Raw genomic sequence first — 13,467 nt, 5'->3', positions numbered from 1 at the left:
GCTGGCTGGGAAGGGGTTAACATCAGGGGCGATCTAAGGGTTAACTGTGTGCCTAGCCAGTACCTAACTGTAGGAGGCGTGGTACTAGGGGAACTAGTCTACCAGGAACACAGGATCAACGTCTTCCCCGCTAAAAGAACGGCAATCTGCGTTGTTTTCATAGGTAGAATGCCGTTCTGCCTGTGAAAACAATTATCGGCGGGTGTCTGCGGTACCCACTGATTGGCTCCCGCTGTGAATAATTACAGCGGGAGTGGACCGCTGACGGCGCGCCTGCGTGCTCAGAGCCCAGACATGCTGGATCATGTACTAGGTACCTGATCCAATGAAGGAGAGCTGCCTTGCCACCATCTATATACAGTATACAGTCGGCAAGCAGTTAATCACCACTGGGTTTTTTTTTATTTTTTGCTATATAAATGCAAATATACCTGAAAAGTCTGAAAAAAAAACATGTTTTTCTTAGTTTTTGTTATAAAGTTTTACAAACAAGTAGGCTTTTTTTCATAAATTTAGGCCAAAATGTATTCTGCTACAGTTTATTGGTAAAAAAACAAAAACCAAACAAATCAGTAAATATTTTTTCGGCTGTGTGAAAATTTTAGATTTGATAAACTATGGCATATACAGTATATTTGAAAATTGACCAATCATAATGTACTGACAGACTATCTTGTTTCTTGAGGCCCTAAAATGCCAGGAAAGTACACATACCCCAAAAATAACCAATTTGGAAAGCAGACACCCCAAGGTATTTACTAAGAGGCATGGTGACTTTTTTAAAGTTGTAATTTTTTTGGAAAATGAAGAAATTTAATTAAAACCGTATTCACGTTTTTTTTTTTTTTTTTTACTGTCGCTAGAGCAGTAAAGTGAGCAGGGACACTGACTGGAGATAGTATGTAATTTTTGTTTGTTTTTTTTTTTTTTTTACATACTGTCACCGCAATGACACTGTACTGTTCTCGGGAGGTGATCAGGATTCTTTTTTTTTTTTTTTTTTTTACACTATGATCGTTAATTACAGTAATGATCACTGTATAAGAAATCATTTTTACTTTGTGAATGGCATCTATTCATGTGCCTGTATGTACAATTGTGATAGCTGTGACTGGCCACAGCTATCACATTCAACAGGTCTACAGTGATTGGCCCTTTACCATGTGATCACTGTGACCAATCACAGATATCGTCACAATAGTACACTGTAGCTATGAATGAAAGCCATTATTTACAACTGACACATGATCACTTTGATTGGTCACAGCGATCACATGGTACCAGGGTCATGCACAGCAGCCCGGCACAACAATCTGTGTACAACCAGACACAGCAAATCACAGATTGCCTTCCACCCAGGATAGCAGTGCTCCTATCTGGCCATATTATTATAATAGGCTGGGTGGGAGGTGGTTAAAGGTGAACTCCAGCCTTCTCTTTAGTCTTGCACAGTTATACAGGTTCCTCCCTTGTACTGAAATTGCTTACTCTGATTTTACTGCACACTGTGATCTTCTGACAGTGTGCATTGGGACCTGCAACAAATCAAGTAGAGCCCACCTTATTTCCTGGTAGGGGGACATCCAGCATCATCTAGCACATTTCTCCCCAGCCTTACTGTCTCTTGCCCGCTACATTGATTTATTGGATTTTATCTCTTTTAATCATGAAGGCTCAGTATCACATGTGGATGCTACCTAGGGCGGTCTGAGTTCAGATTCCGTTTGCCTAGGAATGCCCATTCCTCCAGACTGACATCCACATATCAAGGTATTTCAATATATTTGTATAGCTCCTTCCAAGAGCCAGCCTACTGCTTGCATCAGAGCTAAGGACTCTTGAGAGGAGTACTGAGACAGGGTGCTGTAATGTGTTCAGGAAGCCATGTACAGTACCCTGCTGGCCCCTCCCACCACCCATGAGATCCCAGCTCTGCATATTGAAGCTCAGAAACCCACTGATGACATCACTGTGTCTAAAACAGGGTAGGTAACAAAAACAGAAATGTTTTGAATTTTATAAATATAGCACTCCATTCATTTGTGCATAAAATCAGCTTAAGAGTCGGTTCACATTCATGCGGCTGCGGCGTTCGCATGTAATGTCGGCGCGCACTGCTTCTTCATTACATGCGATCGACTGTGCGGTGCGAGTTTAGCCATACACTTTGTATGGCTAAATTCGCACCGCACCCGCAGCAAACACGCACAGGACCCTTTTTTGCAGCCGCATCAGGATCGGATCGCACAGTGGTTCACACTTGTGCGATCCGATCCTGTGCGAACTGCAAGATCGCACTGCGATATGCGATCAAACTGGGGGTGTCGTTAAGATTACATTGACACCCCCAGCGTATCGCATATGGCAGTGTGAACTGCCGGGGTTGCTTTGCGATGCGGGAACAGGCTGCGAATTTGCAGCCTTCCCGCATCGCATAAGTGTGAACCTGGGGCTTAATGTGATCTTTTGTCACCCTGTCCTTAAAGTGATTCTAAAGGGAAACTTTGTATTGTTTTAAAAATAATAAACATGTTATACTTACCTGTTCTGTGCAATGTTTTTGCACATAGCAGCCCCATTCCTCCTCTTCTGGGGCTCCCTGCTGGTACTCCTGGCCCTCATCCCTGCAGAGTGCCTCCATAACAAGCCACTTGCTTGTGCACATCACCAGATTGAGATCAAGCTCAGGTAAGTATTTAGGGGGGCTGGGGAGGAGGATCTGCATGCAATAGGTTTTTTACCTTAATGGTTAAAATATTAAAGGGTAACTCCACTTTTGTGGGGAGAAAAATAGCAAATAAAGAAAAAACAACATAGCGTATACAATTGTAACACAAATCGTAATGTAATTGAATGGTATTAAAACTCACCTTTCCTTTTCAATCTGCAGCTGTTGTCATTTTCTGAAAATTGAATGCAATATGGCTACCTGGAGCTGTTCTGTACACAGAATGTATACTGACCACACCCCGGAAACATAATTTCCTGCTTGCATGATTGGCTCACCAATTTTCCCAGAAGTCTGCCTAAGATACAAGTCAGATTTCTGGCATCCCCAGCAGCTTCCCTCATTAAAGCCCTGCAGCTGCCACAGCTGCTTGATAATTATGAAACCACTCTCATTAGACCCACTCAGCACAGAGGAACAAACAATGATTTTTTCAGAATAACAAAAGGTAGGAATCTGCAACAAAGTTTGTTAAAATCTCTGCAATATACAGAGATCACCCAGAGGGGAATGTTTTTTCTCAACAAAAGTGTATTTACGCTTTAACCTTCCTAGCGGTATTCCCGAGCGTGACTCGGGGTTAGATTTTAGAGCCAAAAGTGGTAACCCCGAGCCACACTGATCCTGAAAGAGGTTTTACTTACCTTTTCTCCGGGATCCAGCGAAGAATGCGGGCGGTGTGTGGCGGCAGAGCTCTCTCCTGATCGTCTGCGAGCTTCCGTCTCCGGCGACGTGACGTCCGCCAGGGGGTGGAACCGGCGGCAAATTCAAATGTAAAACACACCAAACACACTGATACCATTCAAAATAAAATAAAATCACATTACATTGCCCCCCAGTGCCCTTTCCTGCAGTTTTACTGTACTTTTTATGTAAATATATATATATATATATATATATATATATATACATATATATATATATATATATACATATATATATATATATATATATATATATATATACGTAATTCTTGTGAATGAGCAGCCCAAACCAACTGTATACATTATATATATATATATATATATATACATAATATATGTATACATATATATATATATATATATATATATATATATATATATGATAAATGTATACAGTTGGTTTGGGCTGCTCATTCACAAGAATTACATGCAAAATAATGGTACCGCTTTCAGCACTTAAAATCCAAAAGAATCATACCGCCAGGGAGGTTAAGGTAAAAAAAAAAAAAAAAATACTTCCGCCTTTAGAACTACTTTAACCACTTGCCGACCGCCGCACGACTATTTACTGCGGCAGTCAGCCGCGCCTGGGCAAACCGACGTAGGGCTACGTAGAGGCGTGCTTCTGCCCTCGCTCATTCACAGGGATCCCCGCGCGTGTGCCCGGCGGCTCCGATGTCCGCCTATCACTCGTGATCTCTGGCAGGAGAGGGAGAAAGGCAGACGGCTGATGTGAACACAGCCGTCTGTCATTCTCCCTGATGTAAGTGCAGAGACTATACGATCCTGCTATGTAGGATCGTATGTCTCTGTGGTTACATCAAAAGCCATGCCCCCCCACGGTTAGAATCACGCCCCTAGGGATACATTTAACCCACTGATCACCAATAAAGTTAACCCCTTCCCTGCCAGTGTCATATTTACAGTAACAGTGCATATTTATAGCACTGATTATTGTAGTAATGTTACTGGTACCCCCAAAAGTGTCAAAAATGTCAGTCAGGGGTCCAATCTGTCCGCTGCAATGTCGCAGTCCCACAAAAAAAAAAATTGAAGATCGCCGCCATTACTAGTTAAAAAAAAATGACATAAATCTTTCCTGTAGTTAGTAAACGCAATAACTTTTGCGTAAACCAATCAAAAAATGCTTATTCTTTTACCAAAAATTAAGTAGCAGAAAACAAATTGGCCTAAATGTTAAAAAATTTTGATTTTTAAATTTTTTTTGAGAATTTCATATAAAAAAATGTGAAAAATATTATTTTTTCAAAATTGTCGCTCTTTTTTTGTTTATAGCGCAAAAAATAAAAATCGTACAGGTGATCAAATACCACCAAAAGAAAGCTCTGTTTGTGGGAAAAAAGGATGTCAATTTCATTTGGGTACAGCATTGCACGACTGCGCAATTGTCCATTAAAATCACGCAGTGCCGAATCGCAAAATAGGGCCTGGTCTTTGAGCAGCCAAATCCTCCGGGCTTAAGTGGTTAATGCAGCTCTGCATGCATACCCCAGTTACGTGAAAAAATTACAAAAACAAGCGTCCTTGTTCAAATATTATGTTGGTACAGATGGTTGAAAAAACTAAAAAGGACAACTTTTTTTGAGGCTCTTTCTCCTGACATAGCTCTGCTCTCTAGCCCACCTGCAGAGGTTAGGAGAGTGGGGAGAAGATATTATTATGCATAGATTGCATGGCAGGTGTTGTGTGTGACACACTGGAGCAAGTGTTCTGCCATCTTCCCATATCCCGCCATAATTAATTTCTGAGAGAGTGAACAGCAGGTGCATGCCTAATGAAGAAACACTCATTTACATTCCTACTTCCAGATCCCATGCAAAGTTTTCCTACGTGTGACGGAGAGGCTCCACCGCCTTCCACCATTTAACATATGCTACACGTTGTCAATATTTCTTCAGAAATATTACACTTTGTCTTAAAACCTAATTAAAGTCTCACACCTTTTGTTCTCTGTTTAGTCATGTACTGCTCTGTCTTATAATTTTGAATATGTTTTAGCTTGACAAAAGCTTAAAGTACCTTTTTCTGTCAGCAGAAAAGAGGCCCTGCCCTCCAAATCCAGTGCCCTTTCATTGCGGAGCTGAGTGACAGCCACACCCTTGTAGTGCAGAGGTAGAGAGGGGATGTGTCTGACCAGATCTGTTAGGCTACATTCACACAGGCGATTACCATACCCTGCAAATTTCCAGTTGCACAGACCAACACTTTTGTATCATAGCAGCCAAGGTGTCTGCACAGTGATTCAGATAAAGTGGCCTTTCTCAACCAGGGTTCTCCAGAGGTTGTTAGGGTTGCTTGAGCAATAAGCAGTGATGGATTGATCTCCTATCTGATGGTCTACTCTTTGCTTAGTTCTGGCACCAATCTCACTCAGCAGAGTCAGCAGCATGGGGGCTTTTCCAAAGATCTTTTCCTCTTGTTTCCCAGGTACGTTACTGATGACACCAGTGATCATGGGGGCCTTCTGACATCACGTGACGTCACATGCTTTTGTACACTTTTTGATGAATGGGTAGGGATAAGCCCCCTGCCCACAGACCCTAAAAACCACAACCCAGGGTTGTGGGGAAGAGGTCTTGTTCCCATCTACATGGGGACAAGGTGCTTTGCAGCAGGCGGGGGGGGGGGGGGGGGTAGAGCCTCCCCACCCCAAAGCACCCACCCCTCTATGTTGAGGGCATGTGGCCTTGTATGGTTCGGGGGGGGGGGGTAGCGTTCGCTCATGCTCCCCCCTTTCCTGACCTGCCAGGCTGCATGCTCTGATAAGGGTCTGGTATGGATTTTGGGGGGAACCCACGCCTTTTTTTTTTTACCGGCACTTTTTTTTTTTTTTCAGCTGTCAGCAGGGAAACCCATTGACAGCTGATGACTCATTGGTTGTTAAGGACGCCACGGCCAACCAACTTTTTACACTGCGCCCTGACTGGGCAAAGCTTTGCCCAAACAGGATGCAGAATGCACTCTGCAGCGCTTAGTGTATTGCAGGGTGTTTGCCAGGGTGAACACCCTGCAAATTGGGGTGTATGGGGAACGGCCGAACAGGCCAATGTTTGACCCAAACTCATGATTGGGCCAAACCGTTCGCCCATCCCTACTCACCAGCACTAGAATTTGGTGATCATTGCTCATCCTCAGAGCAGCCTGTCTTAGCAAGCGGCCATTATTAGTGGAGTAAGTGAATATTCTGTGTATTCCTTTGGAGCATCTACTATAGTGTAAATGATACTGGATTTCTATTTCTTGTGCCCTCTAGTGCAGGGATTCCCAAACTATGGCCCTCCACTTGTACAGGAACTACAATTCTTATCAAGCCTAGTCATGTCTGTGAGTGTCAGAGTTTTACAATGCCTCATGGGATGTGTAGTTCTGCAGCAGCTGGAGGGCCGTAGTTTGGGAATAGCTGCTCTAGTGCATTCTGCACAGGGATATATGAGGGACGTGGCAGTGATAGTGGTACAATAGCTTGGCTTAAACTGGAACTTCACTCTCCCAATTAAACATTGATTATGTTTAATCCTCATGCTGCTAGCATTAGTAGATTGATAGGGAAGTATATCATATTTACTTGTTTAAAATGTTTTGTTTTACATTTCTTCAGTTACTTCCTGGTTTCTTGCCGTAGGCAAATAATGTCATATATCCCAGGACTCTTCTGCATTCATGCTTGAGCTAAGAGCAGATGGATTCCAGGAAATAAATGCTACATGAATCATTTGCCCTTACTTGAGATGGCCGCAGCCAGAAATGCTAGGGGGGTGTTTTTCAAAGTGATTTTTCAGCAAAATAAAGCATGGAGACATGGATGGGTGGGTAAGTTTGCTTTGAATAATAAAAATAAAATAAATAGTGTTTTTGTTTTGTGGTGCTCAGATGCAGTGAAGATCTGCTTTAAGTTCCACATTAAATGTGTTTGGAGGATTTTCCTGATGGGGTCCTTGGCAGCTTTAAAGACACATCTAGGTTTTGAACACTCCTTACTCCATCCAAAGCAGAAACATCAGCCTTGGGATGGAGTTACAATTTATCCTAATCTTCAACAGAGGACATTCTGGATTGTGGGGAGCTGCTAAAATTTCTTATTCTAACTGTGACTCTGTTTGTGATTTTAATGCTGTCTGTATTCTGCAATGACAACTTTGACACAGAAGGCAAACATTACTGATAAGTGCTTTTCTGTCACCCTTCAGGAACACCAAACGCACGGCAGAGGTATGGATGGATGAATTCAAAAACCATTACTATGCAGCACGCCCGGCCGCCCAAGGGAGACCCTATGGAGAGTATGTATCTACAGAGCTGCCAGCCTCTTTTATAGAATAAAGAGTAAGACTCCTAAGTATTTATTCAGTAAGATGGTAAAAAGGACCTTTATGTTTTATCCTTCAAATCAGACATTCAAATGTCTCTAGCTTTTTGTTACCATGGTACATCATTGCTTTTGTTACAGCACCGTATTAAAAGTAATGTCATTTAAGGATTCACGGATGCTTCTGACCCTACTGCATTGTAAATGAGAAGACCCAAGTAACTGTTTAGCTGTCCTTAGAAGCTCAATGGCCTAAAAAGACCCTGTCAATCTCTAAACAGTCTTAATACGCTCTTGTAAGAAAAGAGGTATTATATACATGTTTCCAGGAACATGGGTCTCCTGCCTTCCCTCCATACCAGTGCTGCAGCCTTTATCTGCATTTAATGCAGCCTTCAACAAGCTGCACATTGTGGTTCCATCCTCCGAACCATAGGTCACTACAGGGCTCACCCAAAGTGTTGAAGGACACAGGCACCCTACACTTCCAGAATTGTTGAATGCTGACTGGTGTTAAAGAGGATAAATCACTTGGAACAAAGGGAAGGAAGGAGACATGGACCATCAGAGAAGCAAGTATATTACCTTCTCCAATGCACAGGGGGTGAAATTTGTTGGTCTCCTTAAAGCATATCTAATACAAAGAGCACAAAAGTCCCACAGGTATTTTAAGGGCATAGGCCAGCCAGAAAGGTAGGTCCAGTAAAAATAGTATAATATACTATATACTGTCTACTATTTTTACTGTACCTACCTTTCTGGCTGGCCTATGACCTTAAAATCCCTGTGGGACTTGTGTGCTCTTTGTACGGTATCATTTTGGGATGTGGCAATTGTGCCGCCATTAGCCTTGACACCTACTTACTTGCAACTGTTTCCCTTAAAAGCATATCTAAAAACAGGAACAAAAATGTAATATATGTCAGTTTAAAAGATATGAGCAAAGACAAAGACATGTTTGTAGTGACACCCTGACTCTCTCCAAAGATACAGTGGAAGAGTGAGTGTGGGCACACTGGCACATGAAATGTTATTTGCAGGATCACCAGGTTAAAATAAAGGGGAAAAAAGTCCATAGAAAACAAATGCAGCCGCCGCATCCAAGGGCTGGTAAGCTGCAATATATTACAGTTTTGTATATGAGTTTAGATATTCTTTAAATGAGAAGTACAACCAAAACTTGTTTGGCTGTACTTTTCCCAGATTACAGGAATGCAGTTTGTCCTGCTGACGTCACAGAGCCGGTACAGGCTCGGGCAGATTTGCGACCATAGAGTTGGGTTCCGCCCACATGCCTGGACCGACACCCGGCTCAGCCTTTCAGCAAGCCACTGAGAGCCTGAGCCGACCACTCCCACCCTCTGCACAGCCCAGCACTCCAGTGAGAGAAGAGGGGGCAGAGCAGCTCTCTGCTGACTGACAGTCAGCAGCTCTCTGCTCATGGAGTGGTGAGAACTGAGCGATCAGCAGTATAAGATCGTTGGGTTCTCAGTGTAAAACCTGGCGGGGGACAGATGCTGCATCCACCCGAGGTAAGTACAAATCTAAAAGAAAAATCAAGTCCATACTTCTCTTTTAAAGGCCCCATCAGAAGGACCTGACTAAAATACTTTCTTATTACACAAGAGTTAAACAGCTACATTTTATGGATAAGCAAAGTGATTTAACTGAAATTGATTTCCAAAACCATTTACACAATTTGCATTAATGCAAACTGCCTAGACAACGTTTGCTTGAAAACAAAATCATATGGCTTAGTTTAACATGGTGATTGATGGCTTTGTTGTTAAATAAAGCTATGTCAATGACATAAAAACTTTTTTGTCCATTTGTATGAAGGGTTAAGGCTCTTGTTCCTCAATTTATAACACTGAGTTCCTAGCTAACAAGGTGCCTTTTTCGTCTCAAGCACATGTACTGTAAGAGGATGAAAGCCTTAGGGGTCTGCTTAAAGAAGCAATCCTCAAGCAGACTGCACATGTCTTTTCTTCATATTGAACTCTCTTGTTACAGAACTGTAAAAGTGCCATACTGTCTATATAGATACTTAGGGGATTACTATTGCATTGTCATACTGTTTTTAATTATTTGCATAAACTAGAAAATTAATAGAAGATGTTTCGCCTAGGGTCTTTTAATTACTGCCACCCTGCTCAGCCCACAAACAGGTACAGCATAGTAAAAGTAGCTTCACTAAAGCTCAGGAGTCATGTGAAGCCAATTTTACCCTTAAAACCCCTCAAAACAACCTTAATTTCTTCTTTATCATGGACTCCAATGGTTTTCACCAAGATTTTGGTGAAAGAAAAATTGTGTTTCACTCAGTCCAACTAAAGACACAGTCAAAATTCATATGTGAACTGTTTTGTCTGTCAAATTATCTGGAGTTCTCTGAACCCCGTAAAAGTTTGCGTTCAGTATTTCCTTGACATAAGAAGACAATTGGCCAATCAACTTTGGTTAGCCATCAGCCTGTATGGTTACACAGGTTGGTGGGCTAGCACAGCTGGAATTTCAGATTTTGATGATATATAAAATAGATATTGGGGATCCCTGGCAATTGCCATTAGCTAGAGAACCTGCTTCCCCCTGTTTCTTCTCTACCTCACCACACTGGCAATCTCCCACCTAACTACTTCTTAGGATTCAAGGGTGGTGAAGCATCAAAGCAGTAGTTGCAATGGTTACAAGTTACAAAATGAATGAGCAAGATTGAATACAAAGGGCCTTTAAAGTCTTATGCTATCCATACACAGTTAGCTTTACATGGGTTGAATGAGAGAAAATCAATAGATTTCTACATCCACATTAATTGCATAAATGGAGGATGGTGCACTGTCGGCTAATGTAGTCAGGCAACCATATCACCTGCGACTTCTTGAATACAAGGCCACCAACAGCTCAATGTTTAGAAGATTCAGCAAGAATCAGCCAAAATATGATCAACCAAGTCCAACACTAACCATAGATGGGCAAATCTCTCAACGAGAACAATTGGCAAGAGGAGGTCTACTTATTCTTGACAAAATTGCTTTAATCTGGGCCCTATGCATGAGTTTTAGCCTGGCTTAGCATAAAATTAACCTATATTTTGTTTGTGTAAGGCAAAGCAACAGATTTGTTTTAATTCCCTGTCACCAGTAGCAAATATTCACTTTCCTTTCACTTCGCCCACTGCTTGTTTTGCCACCAAGAGTCACCAGAGGAAGCTCTGTGTAAGCTCTCTGTCACTCTAGTCATTTTTTACACAAGACTGAAGACCCGTCATCTGCCCACTTTGCTCAGCTCAGCAGGGGATCAACAGACAAGGTCAAACAAATACAACACATTTGCAAGTACATGCGTAAGCTACAGGCCCCGTCAAGGCACCCTATTTTCTGTGGTCCTTAACTCTAACTTCAGTGAGTCTCCACAATGATAGCACATGCATTTTATTGGATAGGCCGAGGGCAGGTGGACCTGGAGGGAGCCCACCCCTCCTTATAGGTACAGGGGCACACTAAATACCCAGCACATAGCACTATGTCAGCAATGATACGGCCACTGCCACAGTGGCCACTACCCTACCTATAACTGGTATTTGCAGCAAGGAGCACTGGTTGGTAAGTTTAAGCTTGGAAATCTCTTTGTATTTTTTTTACATTGCCCTTCCAGTGTTCCTGGCTGCAAAGACCAGTTATAGGTGGGGCAGTGGCTACTTGTTTGGATCAACAGACAGGGACCTTAAAGCAGACCTTGCAGTAAAATGCAGATCCGTTCATTGTCCTGGCCCCCTCCCTTTCAAAAATTCACTTTTATAAGTGGGTTTAAAATGTACCTGTAAAGTAAAAAGTTAGGGTTTATTCTGACCTCATCCCTATCTTCTGCCCATGACACAAGAAGATATTTGTGCAATGGACTGGATTTCCCAGCAATCACCCTGAAAGAATGGCAATGTCAAGTCCAGGGATGCAGAAGATAGAAGTAAAGACATATATAAAACCGGACTTTTTATATAAACCGGCAATATGAGTGAGGCTCACTTTAAAATGCGATATGTGCATGATATAAAGTTTGTCTCCTTTTCTCGATAGAAAAGGAAACAGTCAGAAAGCGACTTTCCAGCATTTCTGATAATCCCTGTGTGCTGTAATAATCACTTTAACAGCTCATTATTGCAGTCTACTAAACCATTCTGTATCCCAATGATTATCTCCATTGCCACCACAGTCTACAATACGACTTTCTTATACCAAGACCCTTGTGATCACCTTTAATACATTTTATTGAGAAAAAAACAATTGCAAGGATTTTAGCAAACAACATTGCTTCTTGCTAACTTCTGTTTTATTTCCCCATGATGCTCAACTACACTGCAGAGTGCATGATCATCATGGGAAATGTACTTCCAGAACAACCAAGGTTCGCGATCACTGCACTAGATGTATTACCCAAGTGCCAGCAAAGATCAAAGTCTCATTGCATCTTATTTTCTAGAGCATTGTGCTAACTCTCAGGAAAGAAGTGAGCTGCTGAAATTTACTATATACTTTTGAAAGGGAGAGTTGTGGACACTGACCTTGTTTCATGTTACACCCTAAGTAGGGGTGTAACATGACACATAATCCAAAAGATGGAGTTGGCATTTAAATGTCTCTGGGTTGTATTCACTGAAATATGGACTCTAAAGGCATAGTCTACCTTTGGGGTGTAACATGAAACATGGTCACATTCACCCACCTTCAAACTGCCTTCTGGAGTTTTCGGTTGGTGGAATTTAGCATAGTTGTTGGTGGCTCTGCCCGTACAGCCACGTCAACTAAATGGTAGTTTGTAGCATAACATTTACTTTCTCTGGCCCCATAACAGAATGTCTATCTGTATAGACCTTGGGCAGCGATATACTCAATGCAGGAGCCTGTACATTGCACCCATGACACTCTGACCACAATTGAAATGCTCTGCAGGCTTTAATGTAAACAGGTAATAAATGCACATTTTTTTTGTAACGTGGGTGAATTTATTACATTTCTGCAAAAGGTGGACTGTGCCTTTAAGCAATAGCTCTCAAATTTATGCTGTTATATTGTTTTATGTCTACTCCATACCCCATAATGCATTGCTGTACTTTGCCCGCTCCAAGGTATTGGCGTGTGCTTCTAGTCATCAGCGCGGTATGAAACGAAGACAAACAGCTCCCATTTACCGTATTACATGATTTAATTGTGCAAATTGCTCCCAGGTAATAGAATAAAGCAAGAGAGCCCATATTCATAAATTAGATGGCAAGGCCAATTATCTGTGAATTACATCGCTGGTAAAAGTATTTGGAATGTTGCAAACAATCAGGTTGTAACCCACTTACAGCTGATGTCTACATTAGATTTAATGGACTGTGTTCATTAAGCTTCACACAGTTGAGCAGAGCTTAAAATACTTCATAATAACTTCCGACGGGGAACAAAAATATCACCCTTACTTCCTGTTGTTGGTGTTTAAGGAATTCAATGGCACAAAAATGATACAAATTATGCTTATATATTTGTTGACCAAAATGTATTTTTTTCACCCAGAATAAAATCTTTGCACTAATTTAACTAAAAGGGTCAGTCTGTCCAAAGTCAGTTACTGGGTTCTTATACGCTAAATAGGAGAAATGTTTGTGGACACATGACCACCAAACCTATATGAGCTTGTTAGACATCCTATTCCACAACCACAGGCATTAA

General features: G+C 41.8%; 1 protein-coding gene across 1 annotated transcript in view; it reads left to right on the top strand.

Annotated features, from left to right (window-relative positions):
* The window catches only part of GALNT14 (polypeptide N-acetylgalactosaminyltransferase 14), a 773,014-nt gene that overhangs the window by 670,790 nt on the left and 88,757 nt on the right, over positions 1-13,467 (top strand). The window contains exon 11 of the mRNA XM_082252551.1: positions 7,641-7,733. Within this exon, the coding sequence (XP_082108677.1) occupies positions 7,641-7,733 (93 nt within the window). The remainder of the gene's footprint in view (positions 1-7,640; positions 7,734-13,467) is intronic.

The sequence above is a fragment of the Pelophylax lessonae genome (genome assembly GCF_965119305.1).
Source record: "Pelophylax lessonae genome assembly, chromosome: 3".
Lineage (NCBI taxonomy): Eukaryota > Metazoa > Chordata > Amphibia > Anura > Ranidae > Pelophylax > Pelophylax lessonae.
The sequence above is the reverse complement of the archived record's forward strand: the minus strand, read 5'-3'. Positions and strand labels throughout refer to the sequence as shown.